This window comes from Balaenoptera acutorostrata, chromosome 3 (genome assembly GCF_949987535.1).
Source record: "Balaenoptera acutorostrata chromosome 3, mBalAcu1.1, whole genome shotgun sequence".
Taxonomy (NCBI): Eukaryota; Metazoa; Chordata; class Mammalia; order Artiodactyla; family Balaenopteridae; genus Balaenoptera; species Balaenoptera acutorostrata.
The window spans coordinates 69960831-69986202 of record NC_080066.1 but is presented as its reverse complement, the minus strand read 5'-3'; the positions used below and the strand labels follow the sequence as shown (position 1 = coordinate 69986202).

General features: G+C 37.8%; 1 protein-coding gene and 1 long non-coding RNA gene across 2 annotated transcripts; one reads left to right on the top strand and one right to left on the bottom strand.

Annotated features, from left to right (window-relative positions):
* Positions 1-409: 409 nt before the first annotated feature.
* On the bottom strand, positions 410-11626 carry LOC130707628 (uncharacterized). Its single transcript, XR_009007596.1, has 4 exons — positions 11489-11626; positions 9683-9794; positions 8615-8730; positions 410-4109 (listed from the first exon to the last, which is right to left on the bottom strand). It is a non-coding gene; the product is annotated as an uncharacterized LOC130707628 (long non-coding RNA).
* On the top strand, positions 11199-16530 carry C3H15orf61 (chromosome 3 C15orf61 homolog). The gene is made up of 2 exons (XM_007166072.3): positions 11199-11589; positions 16307-16530. Exons 1-2 carry the CDS (start codon positions 11244-11246, stop codon positions 16432-16434), a joined length of 474 nt encoding a protein of 157 aa, XP_007166134.1. The 5' UTR covers positions 11199-11243; the 3' UTR covers positions 16435-16530.
* The last annotated feature ends 8842 nt before the right edge of the window (positions 16531-25372 follow it).

Below are 25372 nucleotides of genomic sequence, written 5' to 3'. Positions count from 1 at the left end.
ACTAATTGTTATAGCTAAAACACATCTTTAAATTTCATTGCCAGGGCAGAAATCCCTTTGCTTCCTTCATTCTCACTACCAACTCATAGATTCTTGGCACTAAAACCATGAAAACAGAAAATTATAGATGATGTAAGCTTTTAAAAGTACTTATGAGCATTTTTCTTAAGATGACTTTGTCTTTCAGTATATCTGGATTTTAATTTTTCTAATTACAAAAACACATACTCATGATAAAAAGAAAAACCAAATAGGATCACATAGCTTCTTCAAAAAAACGAATAAGTGAAACAAAACAAAACAAAAACCTTTTGAAAAACAGAAAAGCACAGGGAAGAAACTAAAAAATCAAAAATTATTTCACCACCTGGAGATTAACTACTGTTAAGGATTTGGGGTGTATCTGCTATTACTCCTGCCTAGGGCCTCTACATTTCTAACTTCTGCCTGGCACACTCTTCTCCCAGAAATTTCTGGGGCTCACTCACTGCATTCAGTCTCTGCTCAACTGTCAGTAGACCAGAGGGGCCCTTCCTGACCACCCTTCCTAATTAGCACTCCCTTATTCTCTAACACCTTACCCTCCTTTATTTTTCTCCAAAGCACTTAACAATATGTGGTATTACATAATAGATTTGCCTATTTTTTAATTATCTGTCTCACCCAAAGGACTGTAAGTATAAAGATATAGCCCAGCTCCTAGAACAGTACCTATCAGTAGAAAGAGTCACTCAGTTAATATATATATATAATTTGTTCTTTTATCACATATATATTGAGTTCCTATTATATCTTTGTGTATATAATTTTTTAAATAGGATTACATCAGACATACTGTTTTGCAGACTGTGTTTTTCACTTAGCAATAAATTATGAAGACACATCAGAAATTCTTACCCAATGCCATTTTAATAACGGCGTAAGCATGTTACTAATCCTCTATTGTTAGACCAGCACGTGGGCATTTCGATGCATCCTTCCACATATCATGTTAATGACAACCAGTTAAGATAGTTAATAATAGTAACAATGCCTTATATTCACATGGTAATTTATAGTTCACAAACTATTTTCATATATCATTTGGTCCTTACAATAAACTCAAGCAAACAGAGCAGAAACTCAGAGAGGTTACATAATTTCCCTAAAATCATAAAAAACAGTAATAGGGAGCCCAGATTCAAACGTAGGTCTATCTATCTCTGCAGTCTGGGCTCCTCACTGTACCTCATCATCCCTGGTAGAAGCCTTCATTTTACAGATGAGTGATCCATGCTTAGAGAAGGGAGTAATGATATGCCCAGAGTCACAGAGCTTCTTCAAGAAAAAATACAGATAGAGTAGAACCCAGGACTCCTGACTCCCTGTCCAACACTCTCTCAACTACATTCTCTCTCAACCACATGCTGGGTCAATAAATTAGAAAAAAAAAATCCTGAATTGCTGCATAGTTAAAATGGTGACCAATACACGCTGTTGCACCTCTCTGAAGATTACACAGTATATTTGCTTGGTGCTGCGAAGTGCCAACCCGATGACACTTGCAATCCTGAGCTTATTTGATGTGGTTGGGAAGCAAATGAGATTCCAGTGCCCCTGTTGCGCATAGGTGCTCAATGAGCATTTCCTGCATGGTGGGGAAAGTGCCCTATATTTACAGTACTTGATCCAGTTTAACAGCAAGATCTAATGTTAAAATTAGCCTTGTAAAAGTTTTCACCCTAGTTCACACAAAAACAAGATTCTGAGATTATGACTAGCAATTTTTCATGAGTTGATTTATCTGAATAAAACCTATAAGGTTTTGAACCATTAAACATTCGATTTAGAAAAAAAAAATCTCAGCATACAGAAGAATAAACTGAGAAATGGAACAGATTTGTTTCTTGCAATAATTATGAGCAATATCTCAAACTCAGCATCCTTAGACCATCGAGCTGTGTAGGATGAATGTGCTAATTAATCAATTACTACCCAACAATGTACCCTGTTTATTTACTGAAATGCACTAGAAACATGTGCAGAACTGGTAATTATTAATCATCTTCAGTAACAAATATGACTCAAGTTCACCTTCATATAATTAATAGAGCATGTAGTTAGCTTTAACATCTTGCTTTATTCGAAATAGCAAGAAGGAATAAAAAGAAAGAGCTGAACCACAGATGTGGTTCACTGAAGTGCTGGCTTGGACTAAATGTGCCTATTACCCACAGCAGCAGCATTTCTCATACCTGTCCAAACTATGGCCAGATTCACTCTCCATTAAAAACCCAGTTTTCAAAACTAAACTTTTTAATGTGAATAAAATTTTTGACCTATAAAAGCAGTCCAAAGAATTCCTACATACTCTTCATTCAGGTTCCCCGAATAAAATCCAAGTTTTAGAGCTTGATAACTTGCTTACAGTTGGGATCTTTGTTGGTGGTACCCAAACTCCTTATTACTCCTTATTGCATGCCTTTCAGTTTTAAAGATAAAAGTACTTTCAATATGCATAGAAACAGTTGTTTTACAACAAATTTTGCAAGTGATTCCGTTGTGAAAAATCATTTTTTTTTTTGAGAGTCATCATGTATGCCCCCAAATTTCCCTTGAGCCAGACAGACTCCTGGGGTAGATGGGCCACAGTTTGGATCTAGAATGCTATTTCCTGTTTCCTTACTAATTGTGTAACATCTAAAGGATGTTAAATTGTGTCAGCAACTTTTACATTTGAGTCTAGAATCAGATGGCTCTTTTTAACTATGGTCAAACATGGGGTTTTGAGTCCTATCAATGCACTGGGTTGGCCAACATGTTCGTTTGGGTTTTTTTCATAAGATGGCTCTAGTAGCGCCTTGTTGTCTTTAACTTCATTTGAAACCATTTTGTTAGACTGTATTGTGACAGCTGTCATATCAGCATGCATTTAAAAACAACTTATCAAAATTGGTGAATTTGGGGGACTTCCCTGGTGGCACAGTGGTTAAGACTCCATGCTCCCAATGCAGGGGGTCTGGGTTTGATCCCTGGTCAGGGAACTAGATCCCACATGCATGCCACAACTAAGGAGCCCGCCTGGTGCAACCAAATAAATAAATTAATTAGTTTTTTAAAAATTCATGAATTTTTGCGTAGCCATTTAAATATTGAAGATAGAAGAAAGAAAGCAACATTTTCAGCATATTATGCTTTACTATTTCAAGAAAGGTAAAATTGCAACTGAAACGCAAAAAAAGATTTGTGCAGTGTATGGAGAAGGAGAAGGTGCTGTGACTGATCGAACATGTCAAAAGTAGTTTGCCAAGTTTTGTGCTGGAGATTTCTCACTGGACAATGCTCCACGGTCAGGCGGTAGACCAGTTGAAGTTGATAGCGATCAAATTGAGACATTAATTGAGAACAATCAACGTTATACCATGCGGGAGATAGCGGACATACTCAAAATATCCAGATCAAGCGCTGAAAATCATTTGCACCAGCTTGGTTATGTTCATTGCTTTGATGTTTGGGTTCCACGTAAGTTAAGCAAAAAAAACCTTCTTGACTGTATTTCTGCATGTGATTATCTACTTAAACGTAATGAAAACGTTCCATTTTTAAAACAAATTGTGATGGATGATGAAAAGTGGATACTGTACAATAATGTGGAAAGGAAGAGATTGTGGGGCAAGCGAGATGAACCACCACCAAACACACCAAACGCGGGTCTTCATCCAAGGAAGGTGATGTTATATGTATGTATGGTGGGATTGGAAGGGAGTCCTCTATTATGAGCTCCTTCCGGAAAACCAAACCATTCATTCCAACAAGTACTGCTCCCAATTAGACCAACTGAAAGCAGCACTCAATGAAAAGCATCCAGAATAGTCAACAGAAAATGCATAATCTGCCATCAGGATAACGCAAGACCGCATGTTTCTTTGATGACCAGACAAAAACTGTTACAGCTTGGCTGGGAAGTTCTGATTCATCTGCCATATTCACCAGACACTGCACCTTCGGATTTCCATTTATTTCAGTCTTTACAAAATTCTCTTAATGGAAAAATTTTCAATTCCCTGGAAGACTGTAAAAGGCACCTCAAAAAGATAAAAATTTTTGGGAAGATGGAATTATGAAGTTGCCTGAAAAATGCAGAAGGTAGTGGAACAAAAGGTTGATTACGTTGTTCAATAAAGTTCTTGGTGAAAACAAAAAATGTGTCTATTTTTACTTAAAAACCGAAGGCACTTTTTGGCCAGCCCAATAGGTTTGAATCCCAGCTCTACCACCTGCCTGCCCTGCAACTGGGGGCAGCTTATTTTAACCTCTGACTTCTGACACTCAGTTTCCTCAGCCTGAAGATGAGAAGAATGAAACCCTGCTCTGGAGTGTTGTTTCAATGAAACAATAGGTGGAAACTACCTAGCATGAAATTAATACTCAGTAACTGGTGAGTACTATTACATTGACATTATTGCCCTCTGTGGCCACTTTTAGCTTAAGAAACTGAAATGTGCACAAGTATGCATACACAAATAAAAAAGTATTTCATACAATGGAAACTGCAAATGTAGATTCACATTTTTGAAGTTTTCTCCTGAAGGGAAAAACTGGATAAAATTTAATGCTTTTGTACAGTAAACTAAAAAATTTTCCCATCTGAAAATACCAGTGGAATGCCACTTCAAAAACCTAAACTGACAAATCATAAATCAGTGGGTGGACTACTGTATTTCTATTATAAAATGATTCAAGGCCCCTTTAAATGGAGAGCCCCCTTAGGGCATCTCAGTATTTGTTTATAGATCATTAACTACTTGACAGTGAGACTGGGGAGGGGGCATAAAGACTCACAGCTAAAGTGCTAAGAGTCACTGTCGGTTGAAGATCAGCAGCAAAGCCAAAATATCTTAGGAATTTGATATGAAAATATGATTTCTGCTACAAAAATGTTATATGCTATTCATGAATGAATCTGTTAGTAAAACAAGGCTCACTTTATGAAGCTGAGACCATAATTATGACCCATATGACAAGGTGAATTTACTTGGCCATGTTTTCAAATGCTTCCCCAAACACTGACTACATATTATTAAGATTGTAACATTGAAAACATGCCCAGGAAATGGATTGTGTTATCTACCAGCATAAATCATTAGCTGGTTTCAAAAAGTCACAAATATGTCTCCTTGCTACTGGATTCTAGCATCCATGTCAGAATAGCATAGAAATGTTTCCTAATGAAAAGCTCACTGAAAGCTGGGAGGCCAGAATTTTGATTCTTGTTTCTGGTATATGATCTTGGATAAGTTTCTTTCCTATTCTGTAGTTTAATTTCTCCAACTATCGAAATTAAAATTAAAACCACTGACCCTGAGTATTATGATTTCCTTTCTCCAACATCCCTCAAACACACTAATTGTACTCACTGTACCCACTTTTTTTCCCACTTATTCAACAAATAGAGTACCTACCATATGCCAAGTTACTAGGTGCTGGGATCACAAAGGTTAATAAAACAGACATAAACCTCTGGCCTTAGAAAATTTACATTCCAGTGGCAGGGAGAACTTGAGAGTAGTTTAGACACAAGATGCTTCTGGATGAGATTTCTGCACCCACTTTGTTCACAATAAAATGTTTTACCAGAGTAATTCTTCTTGCCACTCTTTGTAACAGCAGCCCCAGCTGCCAGCCGACTGCTTGGGGGCTTTCAGAACATCAATCAGTTCCACAGAAGGACTCAAAAAGATCTAGATAAGAATACAGCAGTTCCTTCCTTTCCTAATGACTTCTGCCATATAACTCAGTACTTCTATGAGGATAATTTTGCATAAAGCCAATGTATATTGTCCTTGCCAGGGCACACACAAGGATACAGGTATGGAGCAGCAAGCACTGTTTGCCACTGATGGGAATAGGGAGAATGAAGGATTATTCTTCCAGCTATAGGGGGAACTCATGCCACTTCCTCTGGTGCTGAGCTGAGCTTAGAGGGCACTGAGCCATTAAGCAGATTTGGGTTCCTAGGAGACTCAGGATGGTGGTTCTTTGAAGTATCTGTTTTTAAGTTCCAAAACATGCTGGAATATGAATTGGGGCAGCAGCAACTCCATGGTCCTCCTTTTCTTGAACCAAAAATCCTAAAGCTTCAAACTGGAAATTGTAAATGAAATCCTAATTGTAAATATTTCTATCCCTTTTAAATAATTCCTTTATCTTTTACCAACATGCTGACATATGCACCTAGTATCTTGCCCTTAATTCTCCTTCTGAGAACAGCAGTGAATTAAAATCTACATGCCTACCCTATTTTCTTTTAAATCACACTATTAGAAATATTTGAGCAAATCAGGATCTCACAGTAAGGTTGTAAAAACAACATGAGAAAAAAGATGCTATATATGTACAAGGTCATGTTTCAGTCATGTCCACTATATATGTTCTCTATACAATTTCTTAATAAATGTGAATAATAGGATGTGTTATTATGTAATACTACCTGCAGAACTCATTGTTTTTTTCAAACTTTTTATTGAAGTATAATATACATGCAGAAAAGGGCACATATCATATGTATTCAGTACTTTACAAACTGAATACACCCATTTAACTAGAATCTAGAACAAGAAAGAGAATAATCCATAGGTTCATCAATTATAACAAATGCACCACTCTGGTGGGGGATGCTGATAATGGGGGAGGCTATTCATGTGTGGGGCAGGGGATTTATGAGAAATATCTGTACCTTCCTCTTAATTTTGCTGTGAGTCTAAAACCACTCTTAAAAAATTGCTTTAAAAAAAAGAACTATAGAAATAAAAGAATGTTTTTAAAAAGAGAGAATAATCCCAGTCCCCCAGAAGTCACCTCATACTCCTCCTAGTAACTGCCTCTCCGCTCCAAGAGTGATCACTATCCCCCTTCTAACAGCATAGATGAGTTTAGGCCAGTTTCTATACTTTATGTAAATGAAATCGTACAGTACATTCTTTAGTGTCTGCATTCGTCCACTCTTCCTCATGTTTGTGAGATCCATGCATGTTGTGTGTGACTGTAGAGCATTCTTTCTTGTTGCTGTGTAGTATTCCATTGTGTGAATACGCCACAATTTGTGTATCTGCTCTACTACTGCTAGGCATTTGAGTAATTTCCTGGTTAAGTATTACATATATGAGTAGTGCTGCTATGAATATTCTAGTGCGTGTCTTTTGAAAAACATATGCACACAATTTCTGTTGGGAATTGCTAAGGACTGAATGTTTGTGTCCCCTCAAAATATGCTGAATATGCTGAAGCCCTAATACCCAAAGTGACTGTATTTGGAGATAGGGCCTCATGCAGGAGGAGGTGATAGGGGTTAAATGAAGTCCTAAAGGTGGGACTCATAATAGGGCTAGTGCCCTCATTAGAAAAGAAAGAGTTAGACACAGAGCTAGCTCTGTCTACCATGGGAGGATACAGCAAGAAGAAAATACAAGCCAAGAAGAGAACTCTCACCAGGAACCCAACTGGCTGGCACCTGATCTTGGACACCCTAGTCCCCAGGACTGTAAGAAATTTCTGTGGTTGGCTAAACCCAGTCTGTGGTATTTTGTTATGGCAGCCTGAGCACACTAATATAAATATATACCTAGGAGTGGTATGGCTGGGTCATAAGGTATGCATGTATTCAGCTTTAATTTAAACTGCCAAAAAATTTTCCAAAGTGGTTGCCAGCCATGCATAAAAGTTCTAACTGCTGCATATCCTCACTAACGCTTAGTACTTTCTTTTCTACTTTAGCCACTCTAGTGGGTGTGTAATATATAAGGTAATATATATTTTAATTCCCATTTCTCATACGATTAGTGAAACGAAGCACTTTTTCACATTATTAAACATCTGGATGTTCTCCTTTGTGAAGAGTCCATTCAAATATTTTGTCCACCTTTCTATTGGATTGTCTTTTTTTAACGATTTGTTCTAGATACCAAATGCTTTGTCAGATATATGTATTTCAGATACTTCTCCCACTCTTTGGATTACATTTTCACTCTCTTAATAGTGCCTTTTAATGAACAGAAAATTTTAATTTTAATATATTCCAAACTATCAACTTTGTAGAACTCATTTTTAACATGTTCTGAACATCTACAAGGTCCTAGGTGCCTTTAAACAAAACAAATTCCCTTCTTTCTAGGAGCAGCATGATACACCCATGCACATGTTAAAAGCTGTACACGGTAGCACTATTGATAGTTATTTTTAAGGGATTCCTTCTAAGGGATATGCCATTTCTCCATGCTTTGTGGAAAACTAAGTATTCGTGTATTTAATGCATTTAATTCTTAATTACTGGACACAATATTTTTGAACACTGACTCAGGCTTTTGAATGCCAACTTCTAAGCCCCTTCGTTTCATGACCATGAAGAATTAGAACTGAAAAGAAAATCAAGCATCTGATCTGAGTTGTAGGTTTTTTGAGAAATTATCTTATTTCAACTATGGAAGGAGTATCATATAATCTTAAAGTTAGAAGAGATATCTAGATGTCATGTTCTCCAGCTCTGTATCTTTAGGTTAGGGTAATATTTCATTCAAACACTCTTGAAAACCTGGGTGTGGTCCAACATCTATCAGAAATCTTTGGAAGAACTTCTTACCTTAGAGTAGAAAAGAGAGATAATCAAAGAGCCTTTGATTAGAGAAACCCTCATCACTGCTGAGGTTTTTCCAAGACAGCGTCTTCCAACAGAAATCCTTCAGCCTTTTCCCAAGCCTTCAAGAGACAACGCAGTGAAACCTATGTAAATATCTGGCTCTCTTTATCAGTAGTTTTTACATTATATGCTACAGAACCTAGGGCTTCTCAGACAGAATTCAGAGGTTCCCCACATGTTTGATTCAAATTTCATTTTTTTAAAAATAGATTTTTATATTGCCAAAAGAGAGATAATGTCCATTTTTTTTTAACATATTGCAAACTGCCCATGCATTAATTTGAGGTTAAGTCATTTCAGTGTAGATCTCAGAATTAATCTCCTCCTGCCATCTCTAACTGAAGCACATGCCCAAGATTTCAAGATGAATCATTTAAAAACCACTCTTATCTGTATCCACTTCTCCCAAGGGATCAGGATTTTCTTGATAGTATGCAACCAAAACAAAGGAATAAGAAATAAACTGTCCTGAGGCTGCTATAGCAGCAACTGTCATCAATAGCCCCCAACTTCAAAAATTTTTGAGCATGAAACAGCAGGATTGGGACTTCCCTGGTGGTCCAGTGGTAAAGAATCTGTCTTCCAATGCAGGGGACACGGGTTTGATCTCTGGTCGGGGAACTAAGATCCCACATGCCGCAGGGGCAACTAATACCGCACACCACAACTACTGAGCTCGCATGCCTCAATGAGACAGCCCGTGGGCCACAAACTACAGAGCCCATGCACTCTGGAGCCCATGCGCCACAACTAGAGAGAGAAAACCCACACGGTCATAACTAGAGAGAAGCCCACGTGCCGCAACAACAAGATCCTGCATGCCTCAACAAAGATCCCGCAGGCCGCAACTAAGACCTGACGCAGCCAAAAAATTAAGAAAACAAAAATCAACTTAAAAAAAGATTAAAGAAAAACCAAACCAAGCAAACAAAAAAAGCCAGCAGGGTCAAAAGTCCAGTGGCATGGGGCCAGCCACGGCATCCCAACCATACTAATTCCTGTTGGTCTTACCTATGTCTTCGCCGGCCAGTCTCTCTTGATTCCTTCCCATTTCTAAGCTTGGTTCTGCAGACGTCCTATTTATTATTTTAGCTATCCAATTTCCTTCCAATAAATTCCTTTTCTGCTAAAAACAAAACAAGCAAAATAAAAACCCAAGACAACAACAAACTAGCCTCATTTTAAAAACTTACCTTTAAAGTTAATGTTAAAATTTTGCACTTATAAATGTTTAGTAATAAAACACAAGTTTTCATAGGTTGGGGTTCTATGACAGATTTTGTTTGAAAAAGGACTCCAGTGCTTTTTAAAATTTAATTTGAAATCACAGTATTGAATCACCTCCCTGACTCTTGTCTTAGCCTCCCTTCAGCCATTTCTGTGCAAATCTAACTACATCGTGCTTCCCCCTAAAATCTTTCATAATTTAATAGGGAATCCTATAAAGTTTAAATTATTTACATGACTACAAGGCCCCTGAAATGACTTAACCCTACAAGATTTGGCACATGGCTATGGGTGCTCAATCATTGCTTGTTGTAGGAATCAATAAAAATTAGAGAATGTAAGAGCTAGCTACACTATCCTACATTATCCTACGCTATCCTACTCATATCCTACATGAGTCTTCAACAATAATAGTAACTGTTATATGGCGTTTACACATAAGTATCTCATTTACATACAGTACTTTCCAGACACATCTTATTTATGTATGGTTTCTCCAAACATGAATTTAGGAATTGTAAGAGGAAATGCTTCTTTAAAAAGCAGATGTATGTAAGTTACTACCTCAAGAGGCTGCAAAATTTGAGAAAAGGTTTTCCTAAAGTACGAGATTTGATAATGAGTGACAGGATTATTACGGTTTAAAACTAAAAGACTCCTGGTCTGGCGTTCACCAGGCTGTTAGGAGGGAGGTGGTGGTGCACACTGCACGGAGAGACGTGGGACTTTCTAAGAAATAAACTTCTTCTGTTGAAATATCTGGGACTTATTTTAAACAACACAACAGCGGGGATCTGAATACAAAAGTGCTCCCCGACTTTACCAGCCACTGCAAATCTGGGGACTTGACTTTTAACTCGCTTCCCTGAGGACACCTTCTCAAGGGTTTCCTCAACACCACCAACCAAGGATTGCACTTGAGCCTGGGGCTTGGAAGAGAGATACGGGTGTAAGTTTTGCCACTCAGTAGGGTGGTTAAGTTATTTGTTTTAAAGCTTAATTTTCCTCATACCTAAACTGATAATACTCGCGAAGCCCGCCCTCAACCCTCCTCAGGGTTATTAATGCGTACACGAGATCCTCGGTCACGTTTTCACTACCTCCTCAGCGAGGGCGACCCTGACCGCCCGCCCGCGCCCCGCTCCACTCTCCCTAGGAAGCCGCGGGACTTCTGTGCGCACGCACCGCCGCGCCCGGGGGGGTCTCGCACACTCGCGCGGCGCCCTTTGGGCGTCCCCGCCGCACGCCCGGGGAACGAGCGACCGCGCGCGCTCCTTCGGCCCCGCCCCCAGCGGCGCGCGCCCCTACGGCGGCCAGTGGGTGGGGTACGCGGGCAAAGCTGGTCATGGAGGCCGTGCGGAGGGCCCATGAGGCCGTGCTCTGGCTGCTGCTGTGCCGGCCCTGGGCCTCGGGCGCCGCCTCCCGCCCGAAGCCCCGCGCCTCGGAGGTGCTGACGCGCCACCTGGTGCAGCGGCGCCTGCCGCACTGGACCTCTTTCTGCGTGCCCTACAGCGCCGTCCGCAACGACCAGTTCGGCCTCTCGCACTTCAACTGGCCCGTGCAGGGCGCCAACTACCACGTCCTGCGCACCGGCTGCTTCCCCTTCATCAAGTACCACTGCTCCAAGGCCCCCTGGCACGATCTGGCCCGGCAGGACCAGTTCTTCACGGCGCTCAAGGTCATCAACCTCGGTGAGTGGCCCGGGCCGGTGAAGCATGTCCCGCCGACGATGGCCCCACTGTTTGCAAAGCACGCTGACAAACGCTCTGGCTCCGAGGCCGAGCCCCCGGCCCTAGGTCAAACCGCGCCCGCCCTGGGAGCCCTGCTCCGGCCCCGCGCAGGCTCGCCCGGGCGCACGCGCTCGCCACGCTTCGCCCAGTGCTGGGGCGTTACCCAGACGCTGCCTCTGCGTCCCACCCACTCTGCAGCCTTCCAGCCCCGGCCCTGGCCCTGGGCTTCTGTGTTCCCCCGCCCGGCAGGTGCTTGTCAGGGCTAAGTTGTTGCTCCTGAATCGTCCCCCGGAAAGTGGGGCTTATCGACAGGCCTGTACTTAGGGACCACGCTGCATCACCCCGGGGAGAGAGCATTCCATCCTCACTACCCTGCAGCTCTTAACTAGAAGGACCCCTATATTGGGCAGTGAGAAGGAGGGTGTAGGCCGCTGGAAAGTGGCTCTTAAGTTTTTAAAAAATGCCTAATTGCATGGCAGGATTCGTTCCCATGAACACCACTTTGTGGGTGCGTTCATATTATAAAAACTGGAACTACTTTTTTAAAGTTTCTTTGTTCTCTTTATATGAAACCCCAGCAAGTTTGTTTTACTAAAAGCACTAAAGGTTTTCACCAGTGATGTTAGCTTCTTCAGATGCTAGGCCTAAAAGATATTTAAAAGACTATCTCTTTAATATTGGTATGTTTTCATGGAATATTCTAACTCTGAGAGTGTTAACTCTTGCTGGATGTTTATTATCTTTTGGTTAATGACGGAAGGGGCGTGAACGTTGACATGAGTGCATCTTTTATATTTTCTAGGTCAGTGAAAAATAGGCCTCAGGATGTTTGGAACCTATTAATATAGCTGATATCAAATTAATCCATATTTCAGTAATTCAGAATCTAGATGTGCAAGCTGACCCACGTTACCCAATCAGTGTTTTGAACCAGAATTAAAGCTAAACGCCTATGCAGCTGCACTATTCCTATATAGTCTGATAGTTTCTTAAATTTAAATATGGTAGGTGTATTTTTGCTTATAGTAACTGCCATATGTCAGTCATGGGATTTTGGAGCCATTGCTCCACTGGGACTGTCTTGGGTTCAGTCCATTAAGGAGAAGATTATTCAGCAATGTGTAATCCTTTAAAAATATGTCTTATTATTTGACTGATGAACTATATAGAGCATGCCTACTAATTTTGAGGTTGATGCAAAGAAGTTGAGTGTAGTGACTCAGAAAATTCAATTCAAAATTATTTGGAGAGACTGGAGTGATGACTAGATTCAAGAAGAATATGTTTATTTTAGCATTTTCAGAATCAAAAAAAATCATTCTTCCCAAATGTAGTAATAGGTTAGGAAAAGCATAACTGGAGGGTTATAGGTAAACCATGAGCCCAACGCCTTTTTTTAAAAAGTTTTCACCATTTAAAACCTAACACTTTAAGAACAGCTTAATGATTAGGGGCTTCTCTTTTTAGGTAGAAAGAAATCCAAAGAAAAATAGGATGCCCAGAACATTCTCACACAGAAAAGTAGTAAAACCTTTTGAAGAAAGAAACAACAGCTGTAGTTTTTTTTTAATGTGGAAGAGAAAGATGAATAGTGATTTAATGGTGTTTATGGTCTTTGGAAAATTCTAAAAATTCTGTTTAAAAGAGAATAAGAGTTTTAAGTTAAACAAAAAGGAAAACTTTATGCTCAAGCATGCTTGAATACAAATTGGCTTATACTAATAAAGGGAATTTTTTTTTCTGGACTTTTTATTTTAAGAGTATTCACCAATTTGATAATGTTAATTTTGTATTTTTGTCTTAGGGTAGGGAATTAGATAATAGGATTTTTTTCCTATTCTGTGTTGTGCAGTTGCCCCTCTGGATCATCAAGTACATATTCTATTTAAAAATACTTAGAATTTTATTCCTCTTCTTCCCTTTCAAATAGTAATTATCAAAGTCATTCATTTTTCCATTTTGTAAATAATAAATATTTCTCTTTTACCCATTTGTTCCCTTTCTCTTTTACCCATTTGTTCCCTTTCTCCTCTGCCTTCCTTTTCAATGGAAGCTGACATTTTACTGATGGTTTACCAGTCTGGGTATCCTGCTGGGAAGTAGATTGAGATTTAAGAAAAACAGTTTACCATTGGAATGAATGGGTAATTGGAGACTTGCTACAAAGTTCTAATTTTTTTAAAGTGCTTAATTTGACAGTGGTTTACCTACTGTTCAGCTGACTCAAAATGAATTATTGTGCAAAGAACTGACTTTTACATTCATTTTGATGTTATGATATGTTTCAGACAGTCTGGAAAAAATTTAATTTTTCACCAAACCTTACAGACTTTACAGCATTTGTGCTGTAAAGAAAATTATGGGGTTTTTTAGTGTGTAAATTATATATGTGGCTAATCTTCCCATTTAGTGTATTAGCCTGACTGCATTAAATAAGTAGACTGCAGGATAAAAAAAAAAAAAAATTAGAGAATTTCTGACTCCTACATTACATCTCCACCCCCTATCAAATAGCATGAATGATAGTGGTTCCTAGTTGTTTCTTAATAAGAGATAATGTAGTTATTAAATTAGTAATCCTTGATCAGTCTTCCATTTTAGCTGAAAAAGTATTGACCATTTGTGTGATTTTTTTTAAAGTATCAGTATTTTAACCGAAAACTGTGATAAATACTGTAAAACAAAACTTTCAGTGTCATCAGCCATTTCTTAACTGTAAGTCCTTAGCATTGGTTTAAAAGTCATATTTTATGTGTTTTACTATCAGTATATTTGGAAAATTAATAATTATTTCTAGAGCCTGTTTTTCTTTCTCACTCCATTTTCAGCTTTTGAAGTTGTGATACCATATTTTAAATTTATTTTTTATTTCAGCTGCTCCCTCTACTCCACTCGCTTCTGCCTGCCCTGTTCTTGTTCTCTTGTCTACTCCCCCACTCCACACCACTACTTGCTTTTTTTTTTTCCTTTTGGTTGAATGATTTATAAATAGCTTTATGATGCTAGTTTTTGTGAATTTTTTGTGACGTTCCCTTGAGGCATTTAGAGATTTTGGGGGAGGTATTACCAAGGCAAAGAAGGCAATATACTGTGAAAAGTTTCATAGGAATTCCAGGGAACCCTGTGATGTAACAAGCTGTGACCCAGTATATTCCTAAAGATAGAGAGGTGCCGGTCTGAATGGGCATTTTTGCCTCTCTCATTGCCAACTAGTGATGCTTCTCCTGATTAATCTTTGGCATCACAGTGGCTGGAATGCAGCTTCAGGGAATAAGCACAAAGTAGTCCAATGAACTTATACACTCAAAGAGAACATAACACAGCAAATACACTCTTGCAGAAAAGTAAGAAAAAAATGTAACAATATGATTAGTCCTGAGCATGTGTTGATTTCCCTATTATCTAGAAAAAAAGTGATTTTCCAAATGTACAGCTCTTCTTTTAAATTGTTATTTTCTGTCCAACTCATACCCAGGAACAATAAAATTAATATTTGTGCACACTATACGATATTTGTTATTGATTCATGTGCCTGTGGTTTTATACATGTTTTTAATATGTTAATAATAGTCATGGATTTTAAATAAGTGCCTTACAAAAAATAGGAATTGTGAAAGTTTGCTTTGTGTCCAGCTTAGTGTCATGTGCATATGAGTGCTTAATCCATATCTCTGGCTAGTATATATTTAGTTTCATGTATCACAAATGGCAACTAATCGCAAATGGAAATATTCCAAAGAAGAAATATGTTACTGCAGTCTACTATATACCTATTTCAAATAGGTTGAAGCAAGATTTTCAAATCAGTTGTAAAAATATTAATGGGATTGTTTCTCATGTTTGTTATTATACTAAAATCTTCCTTAGAGTTAGGTTTTGCCTTAGATTTTGAAGACAGCTTCTTGACCCAGTTTCTTTTAAGTTGTACAAGAAATTATTTTAGCCATAGGTATTACTGTCCAACTTAAAGCACAATAAAGATGACCTAGTAATTTAAGCTCAAGGCCAATAATCAGGAGCATCTACAACTAAGTTAATGACACTTCTCTGTTTGATTATTTGTGAAAAGAATATAGAATTACTTCATAATTATTTGGAGGTAATGAATTAATGTTTGTAAAGTACTTTGGGTTTTTTAATTAATTAATTTATTTATTTTTGGCTGTGTTGGGTCTTCGTTTCTGTGCGAGGGCTTTCTCTAGTTGGGGCAAGCGGGGGCCACTCTTCATCGCGGTGCGCGGGCCTCTCACTATCGCAGCCTCTCTTGTTGCGGAGCACAGGCTCCAGACGCGCAGGCTCAGTAGTTGTGGCTCACAGGCCTAGTTGCTCCACGGCATGTGGGATCTTCCCAGACCAGGGCTCGAACCCATGTCCCCTGCATTGGCAGGCAGATTCTTAACCACTGCGCCACCAGGGACGCCCAGGTACTTTGAATTACAGTTTACATCAGCCTTATCTATAGTTTTTAAAATCTCTAGGCTTACACAATTGTTACTATGTTCCACAAACATAGATGAAATTGACCTCTTAGGCTGAGTCAGTGTTTACTCATATTTTTGTAACTTTATAATTTCTTGATGTTGCTGAACAGTGCTATGTGATTTATACCATGACAAATATATGAGTACATGATTAATAGGTATTGATTTCACAAGTAACATATTCATTTGTTTTCTAGGTATTCCAACTTTATTATATGGACTTGGCTCCTGGTTTTTTGCTAGAGTCACAGAGACTGTGCACACCAGTTATGGACCAATAACAGTTTATTTTCTAAATAAAGAAGATGAAGGTGCTATGTACTGAAAGTGTGCATTGGAGGACAAAAATACCAGTCGATTTTCTCATGTGTATGTGCAATATTTATTTTTGATTCCTTAAAATAAAACTTTGCAAACACCTTTTTCTTTCTACGGTGTCTGGTTCTTTAAGATGAATCATTGCCCTCAAGAGGCAAAGCTTTTCATATTAATACATTGTTATATATTGCATACTCTGTTTAGCCAATGGGAGCTACAAACGCATAATGCTTATACCAATTTTTTCGTATAACTAGGTTAAACAAGAGATAAAAAATGATTGTAACTTATAGATTCTGTAGTTATGTATTAACAATTTAAATCAACTCTTTGAAAATATAGATACCCCACAAAGAAGGAAGGGGAAAAAATCTTTAACATTGGGCAAAGAAGTAGAGAATTTTAGGATATATGATAAAAATAATATAATATCATTGGCAAATCCAAAGTTGATGAGAATTCTAACTGCAATCTGAAATTTAAACCATTCAACTGTCAGGATTTTAAATGGAAATGATTTACAGCCCTTGTGCCATTTACCTGTATGAGAGGTGTGGGTGTAATGTTGAAACTTCTTATTACCTAAAGAATCCAATACCATACTACTTTTTTAAAAATGTAATAACAACTCCAGGTAATGTAAATGCAGCAAGAAGAATGCAATTAAGACTTATTAAAAGTTAAAATAGCATGCTGATAAAGCTGTAAGAACAATTAAAATCTAGAAAGACCCAGAAAAAATAAATTTGGTAACTGTTTAAAAAAGCAACTAGCTAAAATGGTACGTATCCATAGACTTATTGGCAATGGGAAGTGGGCTGAAATTTTAAAGACCTGATGGCGGTTTTGCATTAGAATTTTATTAGGTTAATTGCATTTTTGAAAGCAAAGTCATTAAAAAAAATTTATCCTTGGGGGTAGTTACAGAATACCCAGACGAATGGTAAATTTCAGAAATTTGGAGTAATTCAGGGAGAGCTAAGTAGAACTATTTAATTTCTAAACCAATGGGTGTTTTAAGATTTATGATCTCTCCCGTAATTACAAACATGCATTATATATCATTTTATGTTAATGTGTTGCTGATGCTCTGCAACGTTTACACAGTTTTGTAGCAAAATATTTTATAGAATTCAATCTAACCAACATTTGGGTGCCTACTTCTGGCAAATCAGTAGGGAAAGTGAGTGGAAGTGATTGAGGTGAAAGCACTGGAATAATGAAGTGACACAAACTGGCTTCGTTAAAGGTAGTCATTTTAAGTGAGCTACAGAGAGTGAACTGTTCTTCAAACATTTGTAGTGTTCACTTGTCTAACAGCAATTCTAAATAACCTTTTAATCAAAGAAGTACTTATGCCAATATATTTAGTCCAGAAGAATATACTTGACACTAGTTAAATGAATGGCTTACACAAAGGAGATAGTGTTACATTAAGCTTCATTAATAATAAAACTGACTATTAGCATTTTGCAAGGAAGGCTAGAACTGATTTCCTCTGTAATGGGCAAAGTTAAATAACTATAGCTCATAAGTTTTAAGTCAAATACTGCTCATTCATTGCTCCTGATCTTGTCAATACTTGCTGTAAAGGTTTGGTCCCAACACAAGGCTGATAAAATGGCTTTTATCAGACCATAAATACAGCTTTTCCGTAGAGTTGCACTTCTTTTCACACTGGCCTGTTTGATTTCTGATAATTTGTACTGCTGACTGTGCTTACCTGTTTTTCAATAGCTACAATCGGAGTGACTTCTTGTCCATATGGTGATAGGTAAGTCTCCTTGGAGAACATCTTTGACAAACTACCCTATTGATCTCTGTAATTCTCTGCTGCTTGCAGCATTAAATAGAGCCTTGATTTCTTGTCTGATGTGCTCACTGTGTAACAATTAAGCAAATGTAATATTTTCTTGTATTACATGAAAATCAATAGACCTCTTGCTCTCATGAAGTTGATCATGGTAAAGGAAGAACTCAACAATGGCTAAGGGCATGGTTCAAATATTTAAAATATCATTCCTTGGATTTATGAAGTCTTGTAGTGAACCGTTTAGTCTGAAAAAATTCTTCTCATTGAACAGCAATAGTTTAAGTTTTTTCTTTAAAGTTGGATACTACATCAAAGTATTGTGGCCTAAAAAGGATAAAATATAAATGCTGGAGGCAGGAGATTGATTCTATTTTTAGCAACAGTGCTATCTTACTTTTTGACCCCAGGCTAATAACTACTCCTTTGTATCTTAGTTTTTTCCACCTGTAATCTAAGAAGGACAAAACAAGAAACCTTTTTGCCTTAAAATGTATCATGAATGTGCTTGTAAGCAAATGTCAGTTTTACATTAATTGCAGAAAAGCTGGTTTTGTAATCCTTATTCTTGTGTTCCATATATATTTAAGTTTAAAATACTTCATCAATAAAAGGATTTTTTAAATAAGTGAGAGGAAGGAAGGAGGAGACACATTGAAGGCAGTTTGTGCGAGTGTGTCTGTGCGCATGCAGGTTATGCCTGAGATGGCAAGCCGGGTTCCTCGTGGACCCTGCCCTTCTGGATAGCAGGAGTTTTCTTAGTTGATGAAACAGACAGCTTTTCTGCCTATACTTCTTTAATGGGATTTTTAGTCTTTAAAATAATCCAGGCAAAACTATTTTTTGAATGAAGATGAAGTTTTATTTTAGTTTAAAATCTTGGATTTCTTCTATTGTTATTTCTATACAAATCAATTATCAAGTGTTGGAAGAAGTTTCTAGTCAAAATTCGTAGCTCCTGTATAAGTTGTGAACCACCATAAAGATGCAGTAACAGAGTTGGGAGCAAGAAAGAGGTTGCTAATTAAAAAAAAAAAAAAAAATCCCTAGTTTCTCAGTGCTAATGTCTTAACGTACCAAATTGTACAAATAGTTATAAGTTCGTTCATCATACATATTTGGTCACTAATATTTTGCTTATTGTTGACCAGTAAAAATGGAAACACTTTCAATTTTAAAAGCCATATGTATTTCTTTTAAAATGTACATTTTATTTTGTGTCATTTATATTTATATTCACTCAAAATTATCACAGATCATCTATAATTCTTCACAAAATATCTCTTAATTCTATTAAAGAATGAATGTTGTTTGAATGAGTGGAGTGACCTAAAGACAAGGATCTGGGTTTCATTTCATTTAAAAGCTAATGCAGATAACAGAAACCTTATCCTAAAGCTAGTGGATCGGGTGTCTAATTTTTTTCAGCACTTACCATTCAGATAGTAATGACGTTTGGGGGCATCTTAACCTAAACAAGTACTTAGCATTACATCTCACCTGGGTCAACAGTCTAGGGTATCAGAGCTAAACTGTGTTACTGTAAATTAATGGAAAATGTAACTGCACTTTGCTGAAAGATCAATGTCCAATAAAGGCTGCACAATCAAATCTTGTTGCAATGATTGAGGTCTTTAATTGCCTTTCAAAGATAAGGTGGTAATCAACACAGCTTTAACTGATCTTTTTTACTAGTTCAATTACATGCTAATGACTAGTGCCAAGTCAGAATCTTTAACTACTTATACTTATTAAATCTTACGTTAGTAATGAAAAATTACTTTAGCTTACACAATCGATAGAACACACATCTTAATTACTATATTTCACTTTTATACCATTTTATGTGCTTGACAAATGTTTCACAAGAGCTTTCCCAACAATAAGAAGTGTTATTAGTAGTGACCACAGTCCACAGAGTATTTTTCTAATATAAATTGGAGATCAGATGTTGAGAAAAAAAATTCTTTAAATGAAGATGTGGATAAAATAGTTTCCAATGACACAAGCTTGGCCATCCAGCAACTTCTCAGACCTGTTTTGCTAATTGAGACTACGTTTAATACAACTCTAGGCGCGCGGGCTTCAGTAGGTGTGGCGCGCAGGCTCAGTAGTTGTGGTGCACAGGCTTAGTTGCTCCGCAGCATGTAGGATCTTTCCGGACCAGGGATCGCACCCATGTCCCCTGCATTGGCAGGCGGATTCTTAACCACTGTGCCACCAGGGAAGCCCCTAGTAAGTGTATTTCTAAGTTCAGTTAGCTTTCTAGTAAAGAAACTGTGATTTCACATACTGCCTACTGTAAAAATCTCCTATTTGGGGAAAGGATAAATGTTAGAAAAGGCAAATGACAAAAAAATAAGTTGGACATCATCAAAATTAAAAACTTTTGTGTTTTAAAGGACACTATCAAGAAAATAAAAGACAACTGACAGAATGGGAGAAAATATTTGCAAATCATATATATGATAAAGGGACTTATAGCCAGAATATATAAAGAACTCTTCTAACTCAACCCAATTGAAAAATAGATTTGGACAGACATTTCTCCAAAGGAATTATACAAATAGCTACTAAACACATGAAAGGCGTTTAACATTAACTATTAGGGAAATGCAAATCAAAACCACAACGAGATACCACTTCATACCCAATAGGATGGCTATAATCAAAAAGACATAATAACAAGTGTTCGCATGAAATATGGAGAAGTTGGAACCCTCATACATTGCTAGTGGGAATGTAAAATAGTGCAGCCACTTGGGAAAAGTTTGGCCGTTCCACAAAATATCAAACATGGAGTTACCATATTACCCAGCAATTCTGTTCCTGGGATACATACCCTAGAGAACTGAAAATATGTTCACACAAAAACTTGTACACAAGTGTGCATAGCATCATTCATTCTAGCAAAGAAGTGGAAACAACTCAAATATCAACTGATGAATGGATAAAAATAAAATGTGGGGCTTCCCTGGTGGCGCAGTGGTTGAGAATCTGCCTGCCAATGCAGGGGACACAGGTTCGAGCCCTGGTCTGGGAAGATCCCACATGCCGCGGAGCAACTGGGCCCGTGAGCCACAACTACTGAGCCTGCGCGTCTGGAGCCTGTGCTCTGCAACAAGAGAGGCCGCGATGGTGAGAGGCCCGCGCACCACGATGAAGAGTGGCCCCCGCTTGCCACAACTAGAGAAAGCCCTCGCACAGAAACGAAGACCCAACACAGCCATAAATAAAATAAATAAAATTTAAAAAAAAAAAAGGAAAAGAAAAAAAGAAAATGCTCCCTATTTCACTTACAAAAAATTTAAAAAAAAATAAAATAAAATGTGGCATATTCACACAACAGAATATTATTCAACCAAAAAAAGGAAAGAATTATTGATCCATGCTACAGCATTGACAAAGCTTTCTTGAAAACATTACACTAAGTGAAAAAAGCCCATCATAAAAGCCCATACATTGTGTGATTCCATTTATATGAAATGTCCAGAATAGGCAAATCTATAGAGACAGAAAGTGGATTAGTGATTGCCTAGGACTGGGGAGGTTGGTAGGAAATGGGGAGTGACTGTTAATGGGCACGGGGATTCTTTCTGGGGTGATGAAACTGTTCCAAAATTGATTGTGGTGATGGTTGCACAATTCTGTGACTATACTCAAAACATTGAATTGTACACTTTAAATGGAAGAACTGTATGGCATGTGAATTATCTTTCAATAAAGCTGTTAAAAAACTAGTAAAGGGGGGAGGGGAAATGGGCAGTTAGTGTTTAATAGGTATAGAGTTTCAATTGTGTAAGATAAAAAGAGTTCTGGAGATAAATGGTATTGATGGTTGCACAGTAATGTGAATGTACTTAATAACACTAAACTGTACGCTTAAAAATGGTTAACATGATAATTTCAGTGTGATGTGTATTTCACCATAAATAAAAATAAATTTTAAAAATTAGTAAAGGATTCGTTATTACTATGATAAAATATAACTGGATAATTTCTATAGAAAATAACTGTGTTTAGAAAAATGTTAGAAATTAAAAGAGGTGGGCTTCCCTGGTGGCGCAGCGGTTGAGAATCTGCCTGCCAATGCAGGGCACACGGGTTCGAGCCCTGGTCTGGGAAGATCCCACATGCCGCAGAGCAACTAGGCCCGTGAGCCACAACTACTGAGCCTGCGCGTCTGGAGCTTGTGCTCCGCAACAAGAGAGGCCGCGACAGTGAGAGGCCCATGCACCGCAATGAAGAGTGGCCCCCGCTTGCCGCAACTAGAGAAAGCCCTCGCACAGAAACGAAGACCCAACACAGCCAAAAATAAATATAAGTAAAAATTAAAAAATAAAAAGAATGATACTGTGGGAGCAGAATTATAAAAAAAAAAAAAGAGGTAAAACATTAACATCATTTTATATGTTGTATTCTTGGAATTTTAAAAATTTTAGTATGAAACCTAGTTTTTATTTTTTTAACATCTTTATTGGAGTATAATTGCTTTACAATGGTGTGTTAGTTTCTGCTTTGTAACAAAGTGAATCAGCTATACATATACATATATCCCCATATCTCCTCCCTCTTGTGTCTCCCTCCCACCCTCCCTATCCCACCCCTCTAGGTGGACACAAAGCACCGAGCTGATCTCCCTGCGCTATGAGGCTGCTTCCCACTAGCTACCTATTTTACATTTGGTAGTGTATGTATGTCCATGCCACTCTCTCACTTTGTCCCAGCTTACACTTCCCCCTCCCCATGTCCTCATGTCCATTCTCTACGTCTGTGTCTTTATTCCTGTCCTGGCCCTAGGTTCTTCAGAACCTTTCTTCTTTTTTTTTTTTTTAGGTTCCATATATATGTGTTAGCATACGGTATTTGTTTTTCTCTTTCTGACTTACTTCGCTCTGTATGACAGTCTCTAGGTCCATCCACCTCACTACTAATAACTCAACTTCGTGAAACCTAGTTTGAATTAAATAGATGAAATCTCATTTGGGATCACTTTTAGTAGCATTAAGAAAAGGGTATACTTGGTTTGAGATACTTTAAGACCAGGGACTGCCCTGGCAGTCCAGTGGTTAAGATTCCATGCTTCCACTGCAGGGGGCATGGGTTCATCCCTGGTCGGGGAATCAAGATCCTGCATGCCGTGAGGCATGGCCAAAAATTTTTTTTAATTTTAAAAATTTTTAAAAAGATAAGACCAAAGAAAAGTATGTAAAATGTTAGTAAATGAAAATATCCTCTTTTAGATCCTAGTTGCTAGATAAAGAATATCAGCTACTACTAGAATGAGGTTTTATATAGTATTGCTTATAGCTATTTTAGTTGCACTTATATCATTTTAAATACAGTTTATGAACATTGTACTACTCCATTATATTATAAATTTATCTTCAGTAATATTTATAGTATCAATTTAAATGCTGTAAAACTTCATGAAAAGTAGCTTAAACAAGGATTTTGATAAACAAAAGCTTTCAGTTTTTAAAAGCAAATCATGTACTTCTTAAGGAAGATTTGAAGTTTTTTGTTGTTGTTGATAGAATTATGAACCTTATAAACTTGGTATTTTTTAGTTAACCTAAATACATAAATCTATTCGAATTCATCTTATGAAAAGAGATATGTCATTAGATATATGATCATTATATGCTTTAGTGATTCATGGACCTTGTTACATACATTCTTTGTAATGTATGAATTATTTAGTAAGAAAAATCACAATAATTTTGTTGTTACTCAAAAATTTATGGGTTGGCAGAAACAATTATGCAGCCCCTGAAGCTGGTATGTTAAGGTAACATCATTAACGCTACATAGTATGATTTTTTTTGTAGTTATTTGACATAGCCTTCACTGCTTCTGCTAGAATATATCAGTAATTTTATAACAAGCTGTCTGTAAGCAGAATATTGAATTTATTAACCACAAAGTGATTCATTTTACTCTATTTTCATATAAGTGCATAACTTAAAATCAGATCTAAAAAGTTGTCTACCCTAACCCTAAAGGAAAAATAAAAATATACAAAATAAAAATCCGTACTCTAGGGGCTTCCCTGGTGGCGCAGTGGTTGAGAATCTGCCTGCTAATGCAGGGGACACGGGTTCGAGCCCTGGTCTGGGAAGATCCCACATGCCACGGAGCAGCTGGGCCCGTGAGCCACAACTACTGAGCCTGCGCGTCTGGAACCTGTGCCCCGCAACGGGAGGGGCCGCGATAGTGAAAGGCCCGCGCACCGCGATGAAGAGCGGTCCCCGCACCGCGATGAAGAGTGGCCCCCACTTGCCGCAACTAGAGAAAGCCCTCGCACGAACCGAAGACCCAACACAGCCAAAAATAAATAAATAAATAAATAAAGTAGCTATACAATTAAAAAAAAAAAAAAAGAACTCATCCCCTGTAAAAATATAAAGACTTATAAAAAAAAAAAAAAATCCGTACTCTAATAAATAGATGTGAATTTAAAACTCCATTTAAGGAAAATGGATATTTTTATTTCAAAAAATGTATATGTTTATGAATTGGATTAAAATAATTGATAAAAGTAGGAGATTAGGGCTTCCCTGGTGGCACAGTGGTTAAGAATCCGCCTGCCGATGCAGGAGACATGGGTTTGATCCCTGGCCCAGGAAGATCCCACATGCCACGGAGCAACTAAGCCTGTGCACCACAACTACTGAGCCTGCGCTCTATAGCCCGTGCTCTGCAACAAGAGAAGCCACGACAATGAGAGGCCCGCGCGCCGCAACGAAGAGTAGCCCCCGCTTGCCTCATCTAGAGAAAGCCCATGTGCAGCAAGGAAGACCCAACACAGCCAAAAACAAAAACGAAAAAAAAAAAAAGTAGATTATCTTGCAACCTTTCTTTACACATAGTATTAAGGCTCTGACTGTGAGATAAAGTCAAAATTTTAGTTTCTTATGCTTTCAAATATCCAAATTTTATAAAATAAAGGGACCAAGAATTTCAAGGTTTGAATTAAAATCTAAATAGTGTCACTTACTTTTAGATTACATTAAAAATCAAGTCATTCATTCATCCTACAAATCTTTTGCACTGACCATGTTGAAGGCAAATTTTATTCAATACTAATTTTACCTGTCAACAAAATCTAGTAGTTCTGAGTCTATATACAGGG